The sequence below is a fragment of the Marmota flaviventris genome, chromosome 1, assembly GCF_047511675.1.
Source record: "Marmota flaviventris isolate mMarFla1 chromosome 1, mMarFla1.hap1, whole genome shotgun sequence".
Taxonomy (NCBI): Eukaryota; Metazoa; Chordata; class Mammalia; order Rodentia; family Sciuridae; genus Marmota; species Marmota flaviventris.
In genome coordinates this window covers 144,603,455-144,627,452 of record NC_092498.1, presented here as the reverse complement: position 1 = coordinate 144,627,452, position 23,998 = coordinate 144,603,455, and the positions used below count along the sequence as shown (strand labels likewise).

The 23,998-nt window shown below is 60.9% G+C and overlaps 1 protein-coding gene across 5 annotated transcripts; it reads right to left on the bottom strand.

Moving 5' to 3' along the window:
* Positions 1–378: 378 nt before the first annotated feature.
* On the bottom strand, positions 379–23,725 carry Rasal1 (RAS protein activator like 1). 5 transcript variants are annotated; one of them, XM_027923350.2, is made up of 21 exons: positions 23,631–23,725; positions 20,624–20,680; positions 18,274–18,387; positions 18,110–18,171; positions 15,407–15,536; positions 13,567–13,648; positions 13,351–13,482; positions 12,241–12,329; positions 11,721–11,838; positions 11,473–11,626; positions 11,083–11,147; positions 10,706–10,818; positions 9,073–9,265; positions 6,412–6,549; positions 5,546–5,690; positions 4,347–4,519; positions 3,303–3,440; positions 3,092–3,227; positions 2,096–2,216; positions 1,332–1,384; positions 379–1,093 (listed from the first exon to the last, which is right to left on the bottom strand). In XM_027923350.2, the coding sequence occupies exons 1-21, from the start codon at positions 23,693–23,695 to the stop codon at positions 954–956; spliced, it is 2,418 nt and encodes an 805-aa protein (XP_027779151.2). In that variant the 5' UTR covers positions 23,696–23,725; the 3' UTR covers positions 379–953. The 5 variants fall into 5 exon arrangements, with proteins under 5 accessions (XP_027779151.2, XP_027779150.2, XP_071465221.1 ...); XM_027923349.2 differs by having other exon boundaries at positions 3,303–3,356; positions 23,631–23,695; XM_071609120.1 differs by lacking the exons at positions 15,407–15,536; positions 18,110–18,171 and having other exon boundaries at positions 23,631–23,695.
* Positions 23,726–23,998: the final 273 nt, after the last annotated feature.

The window sequence follows — 23,998 nt, the reverse complement described above, 5'->3', positions numbered from 1 at the left end:
CCCCCAACAGAGAAACTTGCCCACTGCCCGAACTCGTAATTCTCGGACGCGAGGTTCACCCACTCACTTGGAGAAAACCCTGATTCCTGCCCCCACAAATCCGCAGGATCTGGATCCGTGGTTGGGAGAGACCCCGGAATCTGTATTTCTAGCAAACAGCCCAAGAGGTGGGCTTTGGCCCTCCTCTGCCCCCGAGGGACCTCGACAGAAACCAGATTGAAAGCCACACACCAGGGGCTGGGGATGTGGCTTAAGTGGTAGTGCACTTGCCTGGCATGAGCAAGGCACTGGGTTCGATCCTCAGCACCACATAAAGATATTGTGTCCACCTAAAACTAAAAAATAAATATTAAAAAAAAAAAAGCCACACAGCAAAGCTCACTCCCTCCACATTTTATACACGGCAAGAGCTGGCCCACGGTCTCTCAGGCTATGAATCTGACACACCCGGGCTCCCAGCCTCCAGTCTCCCAGAGGGCACCTGATTCTGGAAGCTGGGGTTGGAGCCTGCAGGCAAGGACAATATACAGAAGGACAGTGAGGTTACAGGGATTAGCTGATGTGAAAACAGGAAGAGCTGAGCCCATGGGGGCGACAAGGCCACAGGGGCATTGGGATTCCAGGTATAGCTGTATCCAGCAGCTCGGGGCAAGGCTGGCTTCCTAGGTGTGGGTAGAGGCTAGTCCAATGAAGAAGGCTCCAGACTCAGAAAAGTCAAGTTCCTTCTCCTGTCCCATTCAACCTGAAGACTCCATTCATTCTGCACAAGGCTGACCCCTGCCAAAGACCTGCCTGTCTGGACTCAGGGCACACAGGCCTAGAAAGGTCTCGGAGAGTTTCCAGGAAGCAGCGCTGAAGAGGCTCAGGACAGCCACGGGGAGGCTCCTGGGCCAGGGTGCGCTGAGGAGGCCCCAGGGTTCCTTGCTCCTCCTTCCAGACTGGCCCTGAGTGTCTCAGGGCGCCGGGGGGCCGGGGGCCACCTTCCCCTGCCCCTGCCCCTGGAACTCCTGGTGGGCGCGATCCAGGTCTTCCAGCACCTCCAGCAGGCGGGCCGCCGCTGCCCTCTGCCGAGCCAGGACCTCGGGGCAGGTCCCTGGGAGGGAGACGAGAGGACCGCAGGGGACTGGCTGGCTGAGGGTGGCCACAGCGCCTGGTCCCATGGCTCTCTCATGCTGCAGACTTGCTTTGTGCCCCTAAGTCCCCAGATGTGACAGTGGATGGGAAACGGGGAGGGGGAACACAGGGGTCCACTGGGGAAGCCATGGGGACGTGTCTGTGAGGGAGAACAGGACCCGCCTCATCCTTACCGAGGGTGGCACTAGGACCCCTGCCCGTGTCCTCCTCCAGGTCTGGGTCCAGACTGGAATCCTCTAGGAATTTCATCCTGGAGGTTGACAGGGACAAAGACAAGACTCAGGTAGAACGATCCTAAATCCAGACCTAAGGCTCGTCTGTGATTCCCAGTCCTGCTCCCTGTTGGTCGCAGAAGTTCTAGGTGCCCACCTCCGATCACCATCGTCACAGCAAACATTCATGTGTGCCAGACACGGATCTCTCGGAGACACAGAGAGATGAAGTCACTTGCCTCAGGTCACACAGCATAACAATAATTGTTGGCAGGACTTGAAAGCTGTGTGTCCAGGGCCTGCAGAGAGCTTTTCCTGGCTTGGCTCATTTGATCCTTAGGACAATACTGAGAGGGAGCCACCACTATCCGCCCCACTTTCCCCATAAAGAAACTGAACAGCGGAGAAGTTAAGTAACTCGCTCCCTATCCAGAGGCCAGGAAAGGAGCCCAGGAGTTGTGTCCCGCCATCAGAACCCACTCACAACCAGCCAAGACGAACCTCTGTCACTAAATAAAGAGAAAGTGAAGACCCACATTCATTTTATGTGACCCTGCCGTGTCTCTAGAGCGTCAGGTAGAACGACCCCAAGATCCCTCCGCCCCGACCCTGCAGACACCGGGTCCCCCCGACCCGCAAGCTGAGTCAGTTTGCGTGGAAACAGTGACCGCACCAACACCGACCCATCACTCGGACGGCCACCGTGACCATCCACCCAGCCGATGGCAGCAGCAGCCCTGGGTACCCACCGGAGCTGGTCCCGCCCCAGAAGCAGCTGCCGATACACCATCTGGGTCTCAGCATCGGGATCCAGAGGGTCGCTCCAGTCCCCCAGGGTGATGGCTGAGTGTGTGCGACTGCAACCCACAGCTGAAGGGGACACGCAGCGTCAGTCGATCCCCCTCCCCCTCCCCCCTCTCCGGCCCGGCGTCTCCAAGCCAGGGCCCCTCAATCGCACCCCTCTCTGGAGTCCCACCCCATCTGCTCTGGTCAAGCCCCGGGCTCCCCCAGGAACCTCCTCCCTGGCCTCCCTGCCTCCACTCTCATCAGCCCCAGGCCTGCTCCCTGGACTCCAAAGCCTCGCTATTCTTCTTTTTCTCCTTCCACAATCCGGGACCCAGGGCGCAGACACCCCACCCTGCCTCACCCGGAGCCTTTGCTCAGGCTGTTCCTCTGCCCGTTCTCACCCACCCTGTCTGCACGCCACTCAGGCCTCAGCTAGCGCCGCCTCTTCCCGGAAGCCCTCCTGGATCCCCCTACCCCCTTCCCAGGGCTGGATCAGGGGAGGGGCATTCTCTGGAGTCCCCAAAGCCCCGTGTAGATGCTTGTAAAGTTGCACTGACATTGTCTGGCTGGGGGTGGAGACGAAGCTCGGGGGTAGAGGGTTTGCTGACCATGCCGCAGACCCCAAGGTCGGTCCCCAGCTCCCTGGAGAGCCAGCACAGGTCTGCGGCTCTGGGTGGCCCGTAGAGTGAGTACTTAAAAATAGCACCTCGCACTAAGGAGCACTGCGGGCCTAGCAGCGTGCTAGCCACTCTGTTCCAGTTAATTGTCTGCCCTATTAACTTACTCCTCACAGGAACCCTGAGCTTGGTACTACTGTCCACCCCATCTCACAGTTGAGACTGGGGCCTAGAGAGGTTAAGTAACTTGCTTAAGGTTGCACAGCCCTCCCAGACGGAAGTGGGATTCCCGCCAATGGACAGGTGGGAAGGGCAGAACCCGCAGTCTCCCCTGCCCCTCACCTGGGCGCTCAGCCTGCAGGCAACAGGTCCAGCGCCCACCGCGGAAGGCACCAGGGTGGCAGGCGGCCAGCTTGTCCTGGTTGGGGGCGCTGGCTTTGCGCAGGGCCGACAGCCATTGGTTGAGCTCGTTCACGTTCTGCAAGGAGTGGGCGTGGTCAGGGGCGGGGCGTGGCCAAGGCGCGCCCTCCGCCCCCTCGGGGCAGGGCCTCACCTTGCACTGCAGGTAGGTGGTGTGCAGCGCCCCCGCGCCGTCCTGCGTCACCACCTGCATCACGTAGGGCAACTGGAAGGCGCCCTCGTCCACGCGCTCCACGGCGCGGATGTGCGACACTGGGATGGAGCTGCGCTCCTAAGGAAGAGGGGTGTCTCTGCAGGGCGGGCTGCTGGCCGGGGCGGAGTGGCCCAGGGGGCAGCTCTAGGTGTGTGCCTCGGTGGAGCCCCCAGGGCAGAGCACGTTGGACCCTTATAGCTGCGCTCCGTGTCCTTGTCCCTTGGCTGTGACTTCCTTCTCTGGGCCTCAGTTGCCATCATCATCATCATGGTCATCTTCAAAGCCGCTTGGAATGTGACCCGAGCGCTTTCCATTTATCAACTCATTTAATCACCCCAACAAACGGCTCAGGTTAGGTTTGTAATTCTTCCCAATTTGCAGATGAGGAAACTGAGGCCCAAGAAGAGAGAAACCCTTCTGAGACCACTCATGTGGTGGAGCCAGAACGGGCACCCTGGGAGTCCATGCCTAGAAAAACCTACACGAATAAAATCCAAGTGACAACTGGGTCCCCACCAGCATGAGTCACACAGTGGGTGCGCGTGCAGGAACGCATGGTCCGCATGCGTCCAGGTCCGGGTTAGCTGGGAATACCAGCCCCTTGTGGCCATTGCCTGGGACAGGGCCTGGCGGTAGGAGGCAGTTGAATGTTTGCTGAGTGAATGAGCAAACGAGCCAATGCCCGGATGGCGGCCTCCACAGCCAGCCACACCCGAGTCTAAGACCCGGGGGCAAGCGCTGTCCCTGCCCTGGGCCTCTCCACCTCGGGAGGACGCGTCCGTGCATGAAGTGGACACTCCTGCAGGACGCTGGTTGGCGCGTGGAGGATCAGGATCATGCCTGTCCCTTCCTGTGCCCGAACTGGCCCCAGCTGTGAGTTTGGAGGTGCCAAGGTGCCCCGGGGCCTCAGTTTCCCTCTGGGTGCAAAGCAGCTGGGGGAGGGGCAGGCCCCCCGGGAGCCGCGCCCCGCAGCCCGAGCCCCACCTGCCCCTCGGGGCCCTTGGCGCAGGCCAGCTCCTCCCCGCTGAGCCAGAAGTAGCGCTTCTTGAAGGCGAAGCGGGTGGCCAGGCCAGCCGGCTCCTCCTTGCGCTTCTGCAGGTAGCCTTCTCGAAGTGTCACCGAGGGCGGGACCAGGGCCCTCGCTGGGCCACCAGCCTCTGGGAAATGGGAAAGGAAGGCCGAATCAGTGAGCCCTTTCTGTCCAGCGCCACCTGCCCTGCCGGCCTGCCAGGGCCTCCAAGGCTCTGGACTCCACCGAGACAGGACCAAGGCCCGCCCTGGCCCCTCTCCCACCCAGGGACCTGCAGGCAGTGGCGCGGGCGGCCAGCAGGGGGAGCCCAGCCCAGAGACACCCCTTGGATCCAGCCCCTGGAGAGGGACCCAGGCCGGCAGGTTGCTCCCATGGGACTTGGAACTACCTGGCGACCTGGGACCCATATTGTAAAATGGACTCAACCCCAATTCCTCTGCTTAAGACTCTCCCGGGCTCCACTTCTCTCCAAGTCAAAGACAAAAATCCTTCCCGTGCCTGTGAGGCCCCAAGGACCCGGCTCCCTGCTCCTCTGACCCTCTCACTCACTCTTTCTCACTGGCCCTCCCTGCAGCATTCCTCCTACCTCAGGGCCTTTGCACGTGCTGTTCCTGCCTGGAACACTCCTCCTAGGATCCCCACGGCTCTCGGTCCTCCTTCAGGTGTTTATTCTGATATCACCAAGTGATGCCCTTCCTGCGCACCCAAACTAAAAGCTCAACCTGCTGCTACCTCTCAACACGGCCCCCCACACACCTCTTTTTCTCCTCAGCACTTACAACTCCCTCACCCCCCACATAATTTGCTAATTCATTTTATTCTAGTGGAATAAAACTTCTATGAGAGCAGCATCTTCTTCGGTCTCATTTTGCTGCTGTACCCCAAGCACCCACAAAGGTGACTGTTATATAACTTAATAGATATTTGCCCGTGGTGTGCCCACCAAGCCCCACTCCTCTGTTGGCTGAGATGGCCTAGAGGACAAGGCCTGAGTTCTGCTCATCTCTGGGACTTAGCATTTCTGCCAGGAAATGTTTGTTGAGCGACTAGCAGATCTGCAGGCTCTCTCCATGCTGAGGACCTGGGGATGGGGAGAGGTCCCAAGTGCTCTCAGTGGGGTGATGCGCTAGGTGTGGGGGCCATGGGAACTCACCCTCATCCCCATCCATGTCCACCAGCTGGTCCAGGAAGGCCCGCACGCGGGAGACGCTCTGCAGCAGGAAGGGGTGCAGGGGTGCCATCCACAGCTCCTTGCCCTGGCCCAGCTGCTGGCCCAGGTTTCCAATGCTCTGCACAGCCTGGGGCAGGGGAGCAGGGACACCAGGGTCACTGAGAGGCAAGGGTCCTCTGTGGACCCAGATCAGGGCCTGAAGCGGTACCTGCTCCTCCCTCCCTCCCCCTTTGGGAATCTACAGCCCAGTCCCTTTATTCTGTTCCCTCCCAAGACTAGACCCACCCAGGGCAGCCTGATCCTGTGTTAGAGTCTGTAAACAAGTCTGGATGGTGCCTGGCAAAATGCCAGAGGGAGTGGTTTGTGAATTTACTCCACCGAGCCATTAAGTGTGGAGATTCCTTATTGGTTGACTGATGTATCTAGTTTATGTTAATTAAGATAAGCTGCGTGGAATGTATAAATACCTCTGTTGTCCTACAATAAACGGCTCCTACTCCTGCTGTATCAATCTACACAAGTTGTTCGTCACCCCCCGGTTATTCTGCCGCAGCCAGTTGTTTACAGACTCTAACAATCCTGCACTCAGGAGCCCACTAGAGCCTCAGGTTCCTGCCGCTTTGCCAAAGATGGTCTAATTCACACTAAGGTGTGAAGGACTGCTAGCCTGCTTCCCTGTGCCTCCTCGAAGGGCGGAGATTTCCTTATGAACAAAGGAAACTGGGAGGCACCGTGGGCGGCTGGTGAGGGGTGCTCTGGGGTCTCCTGGGGTTTCTGGCCTCCGGGGCTGTTCCTGTCTGGCTGCTCCCTGGCTAAGAGGGCCCAGGACGGCTCCCCACTGCCGGCACCTTGGCCAGCAGCAGCAGCGAGCGGCTGGTCTGGGGGTCCGCGTGCTGGTCCCGGAGGTCAAAGAGCTTTGGCGTGAGGATGGCCGGTGCGAAAAACCGCAGGAAGAGGAAGCCGCTCACGGCCAGGTACTTCACGTCCTGGGGGAGAGCGGCAGGTGAGAGGGGCCGGAGCCCCCAGCCCCGGGACCCCAGGCAGCGAAGACCAGGAAGCGAGCAGAGGGAAGGACAGGGTCGGAGGCCCAAGCCCACCAAGGAGAGCCTTGTTCCTCCAGCTAGGAGATGGGGTGACACCACAACACCGCAGAACCAGGCTTAGCCAGACACCCTTGCTGGGACAAGGACACGGCCCACCGTTATTCCCGATTTACATAGGAGGAAGCAGAACCTCAGAGAGGGCAGGTGACTTGTTTGAGGTCACACAGCTGATGAGCGGAGGAAACAACAGACGACTCCTGGTAACAACAGCCCAGAATCTTCTCCAGACAGCCCTGCATTTCCTGCTCACCCTCCGAGGGATTGTATCCTCACTTTATAGAGGAGGCAACTGAGGCCCAGAAAAGGAAGGTCATTTCCCCAAGGCCACACAGCTGAACATGGCAGAGCCAGGATTTGCACCCCAGGGGGTGGGAACTGTGCTCTTCTGCACCATCTGGCCATCCGACACCAGGTGGCGGGGGCACACACTCACTGCCAAGAGCTAAACCTAGACCACCACACTGAGTCCTCAAATAACCTGGTGGGGGGTGATCCTGTTATCCCACCTTCCAGATGAGGAAACTGAGGCTCAGCAGCAAACCCAGGGCAGCAGGCTCCAGAGCCCCTCCCATGCGCACCTGCCCCTGGCTGTTGCCCCCTGCAGGCTGCAGGGAGCACTGCGCTTTGCCGCCAGCCTCGGCGGGGCGCTTGGCTCCTCCCTCCCGGCTGCACCTCACTCTCCCCAAGCCGGCTCCCCCTCACACTCGCGGGCTGTATCTAGCTGACAACATGCGCCCGTGCTTATTTAGGGGTGGCAGCCACACCCCACACGACGCCCTCAGGACGTGGCCCAGCTTCCTGGGACATCTAGGTCTTGCCTGGGACCTGCAGGAGCTGGGCACCGGAGGCGCCCAAGGAAGGTCTCTCTCCTCCCATCTGGACCCCTGGGCTGTCCCCGAGGTCCTTCTCGCCCCCTTTCTTGGTCGGTCCTTCGCGGGGTGCTCTGGCACCCTCCTCCCGACCCTCCAGGGCCTGAGCGAGGTCCTGCTGCCCACCCACCTTGGAGGCAAGGATTTGCTTCTCCCTGGGGCTGGGCCACCGGGGCAGGCTCCCCCCTGCCGCTCCTGCCACAGCCGTGAGACTCTAGCAAAGCGGGACACCGGGGAGCATGTCCCTGCCTGGGGACCCCGCACTCACTCCCAGTGGGTGGGGGAGAGGGGCCGCTCCTGCTGGGCATCAAACAAGGTTAGGGTCCCTGACCCTCCAGGAGGGGCTTGGACTTCTCTGGGCCTCAGTTTCCCGTGTTCAAGCAGGAAGTGTCGAGGAGAGGGGGCAGAGGGCACAAGTGCCAAGCCAGGCGCCGGGAATTGGGCCACCGCGTCTCCAACACTCAAGAGAGTCGCAGATCTCCCTGCAAAGTGAACCTCAGGCCTGCGTTTCTGCCACTTGGCTCTGTGGACATAAGTCTTGCAGGGCACGTGACACACGCCTGTGATCCCAGCAACTCGGGGAGGCTGAGGCAGGAGGATCTGAGTTCAACGCCAGCCTCGGCAACCCAGCAAGGCCCTAAGCAACTCAGTGAGACCCTGTCTCTCAGTGAAAGTATAAAAAAGGGGGCCGGGGACGTGGCTCCGTGGTGAAGCACCCCTGGATTCCATCTCCAGTACAAAAAAAAGAAAGAAAAAAGAAAAAAGTCTCAACTGAGATCATCTGTAGGCGTGGCCAGTGACAGCCGCCTCAGAGGTGTGCTGAGCCAGTCCAACCACCCATCTGTCATGACTGGTGCAAAGTGTCTGGGGGCTGTTTGTGGTGGTGATTTTAGTGCCAACGTTTATAAACGAGAGACCTCACAGAGAATCCAGAGGTTGGCCTTCGGAGAGCGTCACTCTGAGGATGTGGCAATCCTGGCCTCCATTCCCCAGTGGACCCTTGAGACACACCGTGGGAGCCGCGGTTTGCCACAGTCCCTGCCACTCCCCACTGCCCCGCGTCTGCTCTGCTCACCTCACCTGCCTGAACCGCGTGTCCCACCTTTTGTCTCAGGGTGGCCGAGCCCTAGCCAGCAGGGAGTCAGGCTGAACCTCCCTCGGTTCCTACAGAGCACCCCTGTCCCCTCCTCCTGTCTCAGCTGAAACACAGGAAGGGCTTGCTGGGCACCGACTCCACGATCGGTGGCCAGGAGCACAGAATCAGAGCCAGCCCCGGCCCTTCCTCGCTGTGTGACTCCCGCCCTGGGCCTCAGTTTCCTTCTCTGGGAAATGGGAATAACACGGGGATCCGCTGTGCGAGGCGGGTGTGAAGGTTGGATCAGAAGGTGAAGACGCGAGTCCTTGAAAACAAGATCCGGCCCTCGCTGGGCTCTGCCTGAACCCTCAGCCCTGGTCCCACCCCTGCACCGGCTCCCCTGTGCGACAAGCTGCCACCGCACCCCGCCCCCACCTCCCACCTGCCCGGGCGCGGGCGCACCTGGTGCTCGGCCTGCGGGAAGCGCTCTGCCACACAGACGCGCAGCTGCTTGAAGGCGCGGCGCATGGCGGGCGGGCAGCACCCCACGGAGCCCACGATGGCGTCCACGATGGCCCCCAGGTAGCCAGTCAGCAGCCCCAGGCTGCTCTCCCGCACCTGGTCCTCTGAGGGTGCACCCTTGAAGGAGATCCTCCTGGGGGACCAGAGAGACCTTGTTCTGCTGGCTGGAAACACCTCCCCGCCCCCGCACTGGTACTAGGGATTGAACCCAGGGGCACTTAGCCACTGTGCACAGCCCTTTTTATTTTTTATTTTAAGACAGGGTATCGCTAAGTTGCTGAGGCTGGCCTCCAACTGGCGATCCTCCTGCCTCAGCCTCCCATGCTGCTGGGATCACAGGCGTGTGCCGATTGCGCTTCTTGCTGTTGCTTGATCTCCCTGAGCTTACTCCCACCTCTGGGTCTTTATACTGGCCTGGGACATTCTTGTCTCTATGTTCAGCTTAAATGTTACCCCCTCAAAGCAGACATGCCCCTTTTCACAAACCTGGTTTAGTGCATTTTTAGTGGGGACAGGAGAGACACCTGCCCCCACCACAGGGCACTTGCACTTGCTGATCCCCCTGCCCAGAACATTTTTCCACCAAATTTCCACATGACTCCTTCCCTCGCTGCCTTCAAGCCTTTGCCTGAATGTCCCCTGCCACTAGCCAGGAGTATCATGAGCCCCTCCCAGTGTCACCCACCCCCCCACTGACCACCTCCAGTGACCTTCAGGTTGATGATAACCTGCCCCCCAGAGAATGGGGCTTTGTCCCCTCGGTTCCCAGCTGTTTCCTCCATGTTGGGCCCAGAGCCTGGCATCCAACTGCCATTTTGTTGAGTAGATGACAGGGTAGTGGCCCTCTCTCCCACATCTGTCTCCCTCCTCCTCTGAGGCCGAGGGTCTGCCCAGCCCGGCCTCACACTCAGAACACCCTGGAGCAGGCTGAAGGCTCTCAACCCCTCCTTGCCCTGGGCTCAGCCTCTGGCACTGTGTCACCTAACCCCAGTGAAGACCTGATTCATGAGGTAGCCCGATTGTTCCCTTTGAACAGATAAAGAAGCTGAGGCTCAGAGAGGTCCCCTTGCAAATGGGTGGCAGAGCTGGCCCTGGAATTCAGGACCACCAGCTCCAGCATCTGCCCCACCCCAGGTCCCAGGTGCCCGTCGAGTCTCCCAGTGTCCAGGCGAGCTGGGGAGAGCCCGCAGCTTGAAGCTTCAGAGATGGACTTTGCTTTTCTGCTCAGGGCCTGGGCTCAAGCTCCTAGTGTTTGTACCTTCCCAGCTGTGTGACCTTAGGCAGACAGCCTTCCCTCTCTGAGCCTCTGTTCCCTCAACTGTAAAAAGGGGGCCTCATGCCTGCCTCTGAGGAGGCTGGAACATATGCCCAGGGCCCAAAGGGAAGGAGAGACCCTCTGCTGTCCCCACCAGGGCCCAGCAACCAGCTCCTCTGGCCCTGCAGAAGGGGAGAAGATTCTGGAAAGAAAGGAGGAGGAGCCCAGAGGGGCATGGATGACTCCATCCGGGCCCGCTCCCTCCCTGCCTCACGGGGCTTTGGCTGGTTCCAGGGTCAGTCCCTGGGCTCCGCTCACCTGGCCCGGCCCAGGTCCATCTTGCAGGGGTCCAGCTCCACGTACTTCTTCTCCTCGAAGATGCGGCTGACCACTGGCTTGAGGACCTCGTGCAGGTAGCGCATGCCCACGAGCTGGGAGCAGGGGCACCACACAGAGCGGCTGAGGGCCGGGGAGGGGGACCCTGAGCTGGGGACAGGGGCCCTGCAGGGAGAGGGTTGGGGGCCTGGCATGCCCACGGGCACCACCCAAGGAGAACCAGCCACCAACCCCAGTACCCCAGCTCAGCCACCAGTGCCACCAAGGCCAACCAAGCTCTGGGGCCCAGGTGGCATTGGGAGGGGAGGAAGGGAGTCCCCAAGGGAGCAGCCCTGTCCCCACTGGATGCACAGACTCACCTTCATGAACTGCTCCATGGACTTGGAAGCCAGAGAGTTGGAGCGGAAGAGCGTGTTGGGGTCGGCTGCGGGGAGGTGAGCGTCACTGGGTCTGGTGGCTGCACCCAGCGGAGCCCAGGTGCCTGAGACTGGGGCCCTGACCCTCCTGGCCGCAAGTATCAGGGAGACCCGAACATGACTCTGTTCACAGTACCAACCCCAGAGGGGTCAAGCGAGCTGCCCGCGGTCACACAGCTCCCAGGTGGCCAGACCAGGGCCTGGGCCTGGGAGGCTGACTGGGGGGTGCGCAGCAAGGGACCCGCAGGAAGGAACCGCAGCCTCAGCCCGAGGCCCTGTGCTGCCCCAGGGCCCCCGCAGACCCTGCCCCTGGAGGACAGGCCGGCAACTCACTGGTGCGGGCCACCTCTCTCCGGGTGAGGTAGCCCAGCAGGGGCCCGGCCAGGCCCTGGCCCAGGAACAGCTTCACCAGAGTGGTGGCCAGGTCCCGACGGCAGTCCCCCGAGGCCACCTCCTCCAGCACAGCCAAGGGGCTGGCAGTGTCCTCCTGGGCAGGGACAGGAAGCCAAGAGGTGACCTGGGGCCCGGGACCCCCGAGCCAGGAGCCCAAATGGGGTTCCCTGGGCAGGGGGCGCACCCACCTCGGCCGGCGCCCTCACGGCGTCCAGGAGCAGCGCCCTGAGCGGCTGGTAGCGCCCCGAGGGCAGCACGCGGTCCTCCGAGAGCCGCACCTTCAGCCGCAGGGCCCCCAGGCTGCCCCTGAGGGACGAGAACACAAGTACGCATGGGCAGGGGGACCCTGGCACTGGGGCCTGGGCAGGTGTCACAGCCTGGGTGGCGTGCACACCTGGGGACAGGTGTGGGCAGGTGTGAACTGAGGCCCGCAGGTGCAGGCAGGGAAGGACCCGGGAGACCCCGTGGCCAGCGAGAACGAGTGTGTTGGGACCCTCGGCTCTGAGCGCACATCAAGGTCGCCCCTGTCCCCCCTGGCCAGGAGACGGAGGAGGTGGACACGCTGGACACAGCTCATCCAACAAATGTGGTCACCAACAGAGGACAATGAATAAGGGGCACTGTCTGGGGCTGGCCAGCGAGGGCCCGCCCACCGCCCGGGGACCCGCCCCAGGGGCCAGCCAGCCCCTCCCCCACACCCACACCTACCCAGAATCCTCCTCGGCGCTGGACAAGGGCAGGAGGCGGAACCAGCCGCTGGGCGGCTTCTGCTGCAGGGTCTGGGGCGGGAACTCCACCTGTGGGGACACACCCCTCAGAGGGCTCCTAGAAGAGCTCAGGCTGCCCAGCCACAGGGCGGAGGCAGGACCTGTCACCTCCGCTCTCCCAGTCCCAAGTCGTTAGCTCCTGCCAGGGGACTTGGGGCCTCCAGGGGACACTGAATTTACAATTGAGGCAACTAAGGCCCAGAGAGGTGGTGTGACTTGCCCAGGGTCACCAGGCTGCTAGAGACAGCAGACTGGACTGGGTCATCTTCAGCTGTTCAGAGATGCAAACAGCAGCATCAAAAGGCTTCAAGACAGTCCAGGAGACCCCTAAGTCCCCGCCCTTCCCTTGTGTCAAATGACAAGTTTTTAGAGATAGACTCCTTCAACTGACCCCTTTAAAGTGCACTCCATGGATTCTCGGATTCTCACAGTTGTGCGATCCTCCTATGAATCTCAGAACATTCCTTCCCATTCCCTGGAAAGCCTCACTCCCCAGCCCAGCCCCTGGCGGATGCCTCGGCCCTGTGTCCACCTCTCTCTGTCAGTGGAATCCTATAGTCTGGATTCCAGTGGACTGACTACTTTCATTGTCTTCAAGTCTTATGAGGTGTAGCGTGCACAGGTCAGTGTTTTATCTTTTTTCGTAGCTGAATAATATTCCACTGTATGGGCATACCACATTGTGTTCATCTGTTGGTGGATACTTGGTTGTTTCCACTCTGGGCCACTCTCAACAATGCTGCTATGAACATTCATGTCAAAGTGTTTGTGTGAACACGGGTTTTCATTCCTCTTATGTGTACAGGGGAACAATTACAGGGTCATATGAGAATTCCATCTTCAACGATTTGAGGACCTGCCAGACCGTTTTCCACCGCTGGACCATTTTACATCAGGACAAGCAGTGCGGACATCCACCTCCCTCTTACTTACTCTTGCCTCCTGCTATAGTCAGCCTTGAGCATGCGCCCCCCAGGGACCATCCCAGTCACCCTGCTGTTCCCCGGAGGCACTGGGGAGCCACGGAGGGTGCTGCAGGGGCGGTGCTCACCATGCCCAAGAAGTCGTTCTTGCCCACCATGTCCCAGTCCCAGAGCTCCACTCGCAGCGGGGACGGGGCGCCGGGCGTCGCCCGCAGCTCCAGCACCTCGTTCCAGTGTGGGAAGCGCGTCTTCTTGATGGTCTAGGGGTGCGGGCGGGTGGTGAGGGGCCAGCGCAGGGCCCCGCCCCGCCCGCGCTGCCGCCTGCTCACCCCGCCCCTGCTCACCGACGTCTCCGCGCTCTGGCCGCCCCAGAACACACGAGCGAACGGGTCAGAGGTGCCAGAGATGTCCCGCGGGGCCAGGTCCCTGGGGACAGACGAGGGGAGAAGTGAGGGCACCCGTGACCCACGAGGACCTAGACCCAAGCTGGACCTTGGGCAGGGGGCTCAAGGTCACGGGTTCCGATGGCATTGGTTTCGGGGCAACCTGCGGTTCTGCACAGGGGCCCAGCCAGGGCCCACCAGGCCTGTGCAGACCCCAGGAGCTTCCGCACCTCCCACGCCCAGGGAGAAGGGACTAGCGAGTCCCCCTCTTCCAGCTGAAACTGAGGCACAGAAAGGTCCAGCACACGGAGGTGTGGTGGGGAGGGAGGGGCCTCGGCCACCCGTAGGCCCTACAGGACGACTCTTTGGCTGGGGGACACTAGGGAAAGTGAATGCCCCTCTCTGAGCCCCAGTTTCCTCATCTGGAAAACGGCAGAAACAGCAGACCAATCCTACGGCCTGGGGTGAAGGAGAGGGAGATGGCCGAGCCCAGGGCACAGGGCAAGGACACAGCGCCCAGTGGGTGGCGGGCCTCAATCACTCATTCACTCAACAAACATGCATGCCCACACCCGGCCTGGGAACAAAGAGAAGGCAGGAGACGGGGACCCTGTACCTCCCATTGCCATGACAACTCAAGCCACACCCCAGTCACCATCCCCATCCCTCCCTCTTGAGGCCCCCAAATCCTGGAACACCCCCACTGGGGGCTGCAGGCTGCTCCCTCCCCAGCCCTGCCGCATCCCAAGCCTTTGGTTTCCTAGGAGCCGACACAGTTGCTAAGCAACAGCCACCGTCCCTCTCCTGCTCTCACTAGGCTCCTGCACAGTCTTGCAGCTGGGGAGGGGGCCACGGGCAGAAAGCAGCCGGAGCCTCCTTAGCCTGCCCTGCCTCCTTGAGGCTCCTTCATCCTGACTCCGGGAGCCCCAGCTGGGACCATGCTGGGGCAGAGACCTGGAGGTGGAGGCAGAGGCCCAGAGAGGGCAGTGAAGGGATTCATGGTCACACAGCAAGCTAGAAATGGAGATCCTCCCCCCTCTGGATGAGCAGCGGCCTAAGAGTGAGGGTGGGGAGTGAGGGAGGAGGGAATTACAGTGACAAGTGGGAGAAGGAAGGTGTGGGTCCCCTGGCCCTGTCTGTCTTCCCACTGACTTTTCTGGGCCAGGACCACCCACCCCGCACTCTCATTTCCATCCCTGGAGTGGGCTTGTGACTCAGGCCTCACCAAGCAGACAGGGCCACGGTTTCCAAAGTAGGCCTGGGTCCCACACCCAGCCGACACTACTTGGAAATGGTGAGAAATAGAACTTCTCTGTCAATTGGAGCAGCTCGTTGGTAGGATGCCAGCCTGGGACCGCGAGGACCCTCTTGGGAAAGGCTGCCTAAGACAGAAGCTACCACAGAGGACAGTGGAGCCAAAGACATGTACAGATCCCTGATGCCGCCCTGTGAGCACCTGGATCCAGCCAGACCAGAAGCTACATGCCCGTTCCATGAGCCATTAAAATAGCGCTTCTGATTAAGCCAGTCTGAACTGAGTCGGTTATAATTGGATGAACGTCTGCCTGGCCATCCTGAGGAGAGTCTAGCCTCTTATTGCCAATCACTGAGCGCCCAACAAAATTGTAATTCCATTTGCAATCTGTTGAGCTTGGGCCGTTGTCCACACAGCATCCCAGCTGGGAGCTCAGAAGAGCACCAGGTGAGAGGAGGGAGGCCAGGCACAGGGGACACCCAGGGGTTCCTGCTCATTTTCAGAACTCCCGCCCCCTGCCCCATGCCACCTCCATCAGGGCCATACCTGGCTTGAAGCACGTGGCAGCGGAGACACCGGCCGCGGGCATCCTCCTGCACCTGCACCGCCAGGCAGACCTCACCTTGCACCTCCGCGTCCGGGTGCACGGGGCTCAGGTTGATCCAGCTGTCGATCCCTGGAGGGCACAGGCGCTAATGCTGAGTGAGCCCCCACAGGCACCAGGCGCCGGCTTAGCTTAAACCCCAGAGCCTGCAGCTCATGTGGAGCTTGGGCCCAGGCAGCCTCCTCCTGCGGACGCCGTGAGTCCCTGCTCAGATGGCGAGAGGGAGGCCAGGTAGAGACCCAGACCCCACAGCTAGGAAAGGGCAGAGCTGGAGCCTTGTCAGGGACCCGGATCCCTCCTCCAGCTCTGGGAAACCCTGGGCTCTTTGTTCTGTCCAGCTCACTCCCTCTCCCCCCGTTTGGAGCTGCAGTTGATTGGATATTAGACCTTCCCCGTCCTCCTCCAGGCCCCTGCCTGCTCTTGTGCATCTTTCTTCTCCTTGTTCCCTGAAATGGATTCTGGATGATTCTTCTGGACTCTGGTTCACTGGGCTCTCCCTGCAGCTCCGCATGAGCTGACGTTTAACTCGGTTTAGGTTAGAATTAAAACCAAGGTGAACTAAAAACCTAGTATTGGACTTCAATAGTTGTAATTTTCTAGAAAAATTTTGTTCAGTTACTTTTTTCTGGGGGGATGGGGAGGGGTACCAGGGATTGAACTCAGGGGCACTCGACACTGAGCCCCATCCCCAGCCCTATTTTGGATTTTATGTATAGACAGGTCTCACTGAGTTGCTTCGCTAAGTTGCTGAGGCTGGCTTTGAACTCACGATCCTCCTGCCTCAGCCTCCCCAGCTGCTGGGATGACAGGCGTGCACCACCGCACCCAGCTCATTTGGTTACATTTTAAAATCCACCTGTTTATTCACATTTTCATTCATTCATTCATTGTGCTATTGGGGATCAGACCCGGGCCGTACGCATGCTAGGCACACATTCTCAACCAGACCTGCTTATTTTTCTTTAAATTATTGCTTTAACATTTTGTTGTTCATGTCGGTCTTTCTTGTGGCTACCCATTTTATTTCTTTAAATATTTGACTTTTTAGCCAGGCGTGATGGCGCACGCCTGTCATCCCAGCAGCTGGGGAGGCTGAGGCAGGAGGATCGCAAATTCAAAGCCAGCCTCAGCAATGGTGAGGCACTAAGCAACTCAGTGAGACCCTGTCTCTAAATAAAGTATAAAATAGGGCTGGGGATGGGGCTCAGTGGTTGAGTGCCCCTGGGTTCAATCCCTGGTACCAAAGACATAACAACACAATCTGAAGCCTTCGTGACCCTGGAACCCATGGCGCTTGGTGATCATCCACGGTGCAATCTTGTCTGTGTGACCTTCCCCTGTGGGACACCTCGGGGGTGTGGAGCCCTGGAGAGGGGCACTCCCTGCACACCCTGGGAGCCTGTGAGGGGCTCGGTCTCAGGGGCTGTCCTTGTTCTGGGTGACTGCCTCGTGCCCCCAGCCCACACCTTGGACTCTGCCAACACGGATGCTGACGTCTGCTCCCAGGGAGACCCTTCCTCGTCCCCTGGCTTGCTCCTCCCCCCCCTGTAGGTTCAGCTTGTGGCTGAAGGAGGGGAGACACTCAGGGAGGTTCCTTCTAGACAGCAAATCCAACAAGATCCTGGGGATGCTCAGTGACTGGGGATCTCCCGTGATGTGGCAGGAGGGCACGTCTGAAGTTCCCTGTGTTGCTGGACGCAGAAGTCCCCCATCTAGCATCTATCTCCACGTCCCCACCCCCAATCCAGGATGTCATCGGCTTCCTGTCACTTGATCATTGCCACAGACCCCTAACTCCTCTCCCAGGTCTACCCTTGTCCCTTCGGGTAGCAGTAACCCCAAGGCAACCACAGGGACCTCCTGAAGACACACTCAGGCCCTGCTGTCACTCCTCCTTCTGATAAGCTAGCTCCCATCTCTCCCCTGTCTTGCTCAAGAACCATCAACGGCTCCCTATTGCTTCCGGAAAAAAACCCAGACTCCAGCCTGCATCCACAGCTGTCTCCGTGGACCCCACCCGGCTCTGCCGAGAGCTGACTCTGCAGGAGTCCCCAGGGGCCCCTGGACCCTAGTGGCTTCCAGAGCCGCCTCCTCCCTATGCTCTGGGAAACCTCGCTTGGCCACGCCCACCTTCATCACCCCGCCCACCGCCACCTCCACGTGCCTGTCCAGCTCCCACTGGGGGACACTCCCGGGCCACTCTCTCTCCTTGCCCTGTTCTGGGGAGAGGCGCTTCATCTTCCTGTCTAGATCAGAACTTGGGATCCTCCCGCCTCAGCCTCCCAAGTGGCTGGCTTACAGGCGTGGCTCACAGCCCCCAGTCCGTATTTCTTGTGCTGTTTAGAAAATCTCTAGGGCTGGGGTGTGGCTCAGCACGTGGGAGGCCTGGGTTCCATCCCAGCACATAACAGAGACAGAGAGGGACAGGGAGGGAGAAAGAGGAGAAGATTCTAGAGGGGCCCTCGAGACGCTGACCATCCTGGAAGAAGCCGGAGTCCCTGGGAAGGAGGAAAATCTCGCACATTTGATGAAGTGAGATGCTCAACCACGTCCAGGGGTGAACTGCTCAATGCATGGACTGAATTTGAAGGTGAAGACAGAAACCACAGCGGACATCATTTTCCACCAAGGGTGCCCCTGCTCACCTCGGGGGTCAGCCGTGATGGCCTCCTTGCTCAGGGAGATCTTGCCGATGACATCGTCGTGCCTGCGGGAAGGCAGAGGGGAGTCATGGAGCAGCGGCAGCCCTCAAGGGCTGGGCGGTGACCTCATGCCTCACCTCCTGGGCACCCCGCCTGCCCCCACGCACCCAACGGTGTCCTCGTCCAGCACATACAGGGCCAGGTGGTGGAAATCCAGGGGCAGATGAACCGTGTACTCCTCGCCCCAGAAAGGGCTCAGGCTCCTCCAGATGGTGGCTGTTCTGCAAGAGGCAGGAGGGGAGGCTGGGCACCCTGAGACCCGGATGCACGCTATCATGCCCGGTGTGGACTGTCCCCCAAAGGCTGTTGTCCTGGATCGGGGGCTCACCCTTGCCCCTGGATTCACCCACTGAGGGGCAGCTGGGAGGCGGGCAGCTTGACTCCGCCGCACCCTCTGCCCCCATGCTCCGCCTCAGGCCCAAAGCTAGGGAGGCCCCACCATGGACTGAGACCCTGTAACCTGGAGCCAAAATACACCTTTGCTCCTTTAAGTGGTTTTCCTCAGTAATTTTGTCACAGCAACAGGAACCCACAAGCACCCACCCAGGGACACACATGTGCATGAGTACATGTGCACACACACATGCACAGGGATACACACGGACACGCAGACACTCCCAGATACACCAAGGAAGCCAGAGACACATGCGTATGGATACACATATGCATGCTCAGAAATTTCTAGAAACACATTCATAAATATAGTCACCCAAATAGACACGTCAGAACATAGAGACACACAAAGACCCAGAGACACTCACAAACCACAGCTATACACAGCTCACTCACACACACACACCCCCCCACACACACACTCACACCCACCCAATTCCATTTGCTCCTTCACTCCATGGCCTCCACCCAGATTGAAGGAGTAGCCTGGTGATTGGGGGGCGCTCCACGTGTCCAGGCGGGTAAGGTGTGGGAGAGAGGGGTGGGGGAGGGGGAAGTCTTCCTGCAGGAGTTAGTCAGGCAAAAAGGAGCAAGATGATGAGGACAGGTGGTCTAGGTGGCAGGACAGCATGTGCAAAGGCCCCAAGGCAGGAACGAACGTTTCAGGAAAGTGTTGGGTGGAAAACGAGGGAGCGTCAAGGGCCACCGTGAAATCAGAAGGGGCAAAGCACCCGGGGTTTCACAGCATGCAGCAAGCCAGGGTGACCACAGGGGGCTAGGGACCAAGACAAGCAGGCAAGGGGCACGGGCTCGCAGCATCGGGCCCTGGCAGCCTGCAGACGCACTTCCTCTGACCCAACAGGGAAGAAAGAATCGGCTCAGCCCACTGAAGATGCACCCAGAGTCACGGGTGCAAATCGGGGGCTTCCTCCCTGGCGCTCCCTTCTCGTCTTGCTGGCCCAAAGGAGAGCGCATGCGCAAGTGCACACACGTACCGCCCCACCCCCATGCCCAGCCCTGGGCACCGTCCTCCCAAACGGCCCCACCTTCCACCTCAGCGTCTTCCCACCCAGGTCCCCTCAAGCTCCCCACCCCGTGACCCAGGTGGCTCCTCACAATCCAAAAAAGGGGGACTCAGCAGCCCAGGGTCACATGAAAAATCAATCTGTGGGTCTGGGGCAGCATCACGGGACAGGGCCAGGGGGCGCCTGGGCACAGGGAGAACGACGCAGGTCAGCCAGGGTGCTGCAGCTGACCCCCAAGGTGGCCTCCCCACCCCCACTCCCGGCCCATCTGGACCAGAACTGGCGCCAGAAGCATCCTGAATCCTGCCGTCTCCATAGGAACCGAGGCCTCCCGCCCACCTCAGGCCCGCGGGGGCTGAGCGCTGTCCCTGGGCTGCGGGTGGGAGCCCCGCGCAGCCGGCGCCACGCCCCCTTCAAAGACCCGTGCACTGAACACGACAGCTCACCCTCGCGGGTTCACTCCTGTGTGACCAAGTAGGCGGGCCCTGGTGCTCACGTGTGCACACCTGTGTATATCCATGTCATACGCCACACACGGGCACACACAGCCCTGTGGGCCTGCACACCCACAAGGACAGCCACACGTGGTCACACGCACTCACACCCGCTCTGCGACACCCACACCCACACTCACAAGCAGGCCATGCGGGGCAGGCATAGCCGGATGCACACGCGCTCACACACACACGCGCACAAGTGCCCGCAGCACCAGCAGGCCCGGAACAGCCAGTCCAGCCAAGCGTGTGGTGCCCGCCCCCAGGGAGGCCACTGTGGGAGGCACAGACTGGCAGCAGCTGAGTCAGCCCCAGGGACGCAGCAGGAGCATCGCAGGTCTCAGGGAAGGGCATCAGTGGCCAGTGGGGCTGGATGGGGACAGCAGCTGGCAGCCTTGGCCATGGCAGAGAGTGGCCACCTTCAGCCCACACATCGCCTGTGGGGTAACAGTGACCTCCCAGCTCCTCTTTAAAATGTGGGTTCCCATTCCTGGATTCCAGGACTGGAAGGCATCCCCCCCCCAGCTCCCTGGGCCCCTCCTCACCTAGCCACCACCTCGTCATCCACTTTCACGAGGCAGTAGGGGTCGCTGCTTCCAGAGCTGTGGAAGAGATGGGAAAGGATACCCATGGGTGGGAGTTCCCATCCACCTTCATTATTCAGGTAGGGCGAGCCAAGGCCCAGAGAGGGGAGGAGACTTGCCCAGGGTCACACAGCATGTCGATCAGAGGCAAGACCCATAGCATGCCTGGCCCACCACACGCATGGGCTCTGGGCTTCCACTGCAGAAGTGGAACACTGAAGCCAGAAAGTCCACTCTAACAGCCAGGAAGCTCAGAGCAGTGGCCAAGAGCTTGCACTGAGGGTCTCGGACTCTTGGCTGCACCCTGCCACCACCCGTGGTATAAGCCTGGCAGGTCCCATCCCCTCTCTGGGCCTCTGTTTTGCTGTTCTAGAAACTGGACATGGCTGAACACAAGCCTCTTGGGGGTTGAAGGGACCGACGGACAGAGGGATCATGGGCCAGTCCCCGAGCCCTCCCTGATGGGGCCCCCATGCCACCTGCTGGGACAAGCACAGTCCCCCAGATCTTCATTTTGGGGGTGTTTCCCTGGAGAGCAGAATCCCCATCCTCAGCAGGATGAACCTACAGGCACAGGCTGGGGACCCCAGGGGACGTCTGTGTGGCCTCCTGCAGCTGGTCAGCTCTGGCCTTCCTCGCGACAGCAGCTACAGGGAACCCTAGGCTGTCCCCATTCTAACCTCCTCCAAAGGCACCTCCTCAGAGGGCAGCCCTGACCACCAGGTCCTGCAGGCCAGGCGCGCGGCTGCTGAGGTCGCTGAGGCAGGACCGTCTGGTCCCCTTTCCAGGCTCCACCTCGGAACTTCCTTCCCAGGGTGCCCAGGACTCCTTCCCCCTCCAGCTCCATCCCACCTGCAGGACTGGGTGACCCCAGCCTCCGCTCCCCCACCCTCTGGACCCTGTGGCTGAGTGACACCTGTGCCTCCATGGCCTGTGTGGGGCTCTTTGTCCCTGAGCCTCCCTTGGGCAGAACCCACCCTCAGCTTCCCCAGCGCACACATGGGTCACCCCTGCTGGGACCCACCAGCCCTCCCCATTGACCCGGCCTGACCCCAGGTCCCTCGTGGGAGCCAAGTTCCACACGTCAACCCCGGGCTCTGACGCACAGTGGCCTTATCAGGCCCCTATCGGGTAGGGGCGGGCCTCGTCCAGACCCTGATCTCCCCAGACTCTTGGCCTCTCCCACGGCCCCAGCTCAGGCGCGGCAAAGCAGCCCTGCCCAGTCTGTTCTGCGCACTGCGTTGGCCAGCATTCAAAGCTGAGCTGTGCCGCCTCAGGCAGGTGACTGGGGTCCTCAGTCTCCCCATTAGTAAAGCAGAAGTGCAGAGCCTAGGGCCTGGCCATAGGAGCCCCCATGACTGACAGGCTGCATGAATCATGACCACTCCACATGCCCGGACTGAGAGGGCACTGGCCACCAGGAGCCCCTGCGGCACAGCCACCCCAAAAAGCAGGGTGGCTGGATCCCCAGCTGGGCAGAAAGAGGCCCCCTTGTCCTTGCTGTGGGTCATCACCCACCTCAGAGCTCACCTAGACCAGGAAAATCGAGGGAGCAGGGGTGGCCGGGAGAGGCAGGAATGAGATGTGCCTCAAATCCTTCCCTAGAGAACCAGGAGCCGAGGCCAACATCCTGGCTGGCAGAAGCTGAGGCCAGCGTGCTGGCCCAGGGACAACACTGGCCACCTCCTCCCAGGACTGACAGAGGAGCCAGACCTCAGCAAAATGGGCAGCCACTTTCTGACCGGGGCCCTTCAACTCTCCAGCAATGGGCAGGCGCACCCCTGGCCTCTGCCCCACCAGGTCCATAATCTCTACTTCTCAGGAACTCTGAGGACGTCCCAGAAAGAGGGTGACATAGGAAACACTTGCGCATTTGCTCTCATTGCAGTCTGTCTGGGGTGGTGATGGGAAAGGGGGTGGCCGGGTTGCTCTAGTGTGAGGCGGGGAGGCAGCAGGCTCCCGAAGTCAGAGGCAGGGTACTCCTGGCTGGGGTCCACAGCTCGGGGGATTAGGGCAGGACTGAGCCACAACCTTGGCATGGGCAGAGGCTCCGAGCCCGTGTCCCTGCTCCCATCCTGCCACAGGTACACCCTCCAGGTCCCCCAAGCTCACAGCTGTACCTGGGATCCAGATGGAGACTCCATCCAGAGCTCCCTCAGCCCCAGGGGAGGGAGACCCAGGCCCAGAGAGAAGCAGGTTCAAGGTCACCCGGCAAATGCCCTCCCAAGGATTCCACCCCTGTCTTGCAGCTGCCACCCTCAGGACCAGCAGGATGGCCCCTCCCCCACCTCGTTCTGCTGATTCAGCAACTGCTGACTCAGCCTGGGGAACCACAGCAGGGGCTGAGGCTGAGGGGACCCCAAGGGTCCCCAGCCCCATCACAAGGGCAGGGGAGAGGCTGGAGGGGCAGTTGACTCTTTAAGTGGCTGAACATCCAGGGAAGGCCACTGGGCTGTGGCAACACTGGGTGCTCAGGGCTCTGAGCCCTGAGGGCCACATGGGATGCTTTGCAACCTGAAGGTGACACACACAGATTGTTGGGGCCCTTTTGATCCCCACCCTCTGGGGCTCCTCCCTGAGGCCCCGTCATGGCCACCTCCCCACCCCCCTCTCCCCACCCCCCAGGCCTGGAGAAGAGGCTCCAACGGCCCCTGCCTGGACTGAGGAAGACACCCTGCAGCTCCCTCCTGGCTTGGATAGAATTCCCCGGGGCCATCCCCGCAGCACGTCCCAGGGACAAAGGCCCCCATCCCGGGCCGGGGCGGGACAGGTGCCAATCCTGGGTGCCCCTCCCAGGGCAGCGGTGGGCAAGGGGCCTCTCGCCCGGCCTCGCGAAGGCGGACTTGCCCCCATACCGGCTCCCAGCCGAGACCCCCCGTCCTCCCGCCTAAGCTCCCCGCACGGGGACGGGCGAGTCCAGCCCACCCGCGCCTGGCGCCCCTCGCCCCCAGGCACCCGGGGTACTCACACGTCCTTGGCGGGCAGCGCCCGGCCCTCCACCACGCGGATATTCAGGGAGCTGCTCTTGGCCATTGCGCCTGGCCCCAAACTTTGCGGGCAGAAGGGCGCCCAGGTTCCGAGGCTGGACCAGGGGCGCCTACATGTCACCAGCTGCAAGCTGGCAGCCCTGCCCCGGGTCCCGGCGCCACTTGTCCGAGACCCGCGTAGCTGGACGGGAGGTTTCCGAAGGAGGAGCAATGGTTGCCCGGGGAGGGGGCGTCCGCCCGGACTCCACAGGTAGTCGCCGCGCTCCGGACAGGCGGGGCGCGCGGGCGGGGACCCTCGGCTCTTGCCGGGCGCCTGGGGATCGGCGAGGACCGACTGGGCGGGCAAGGG

Coding starts and splice junctions, on each gene's coding strand:
- Rasal1 (XM_027923350.2), bottom strand. CDS start 23,695: ATGGCCAAGAGCAGCTCCCTGAATATCCGCGTGGTGGAGGGCCGGGCG. Junction 20,681..23,630: donor GCGCTGCCCGCCAAGGACGT/GTGAGTACCCCG, acceptor TCTCTTCCACAG/CTCTGGAAGCAGCGACCCCT. Junction 11,839..12,240: donor AGCGCCGAGGAGGATTCTGG/GTAGGTGTGGGT, acceptor CTCGTCCCTCAG/GGGCAGCCTGGGGGCCCTGC.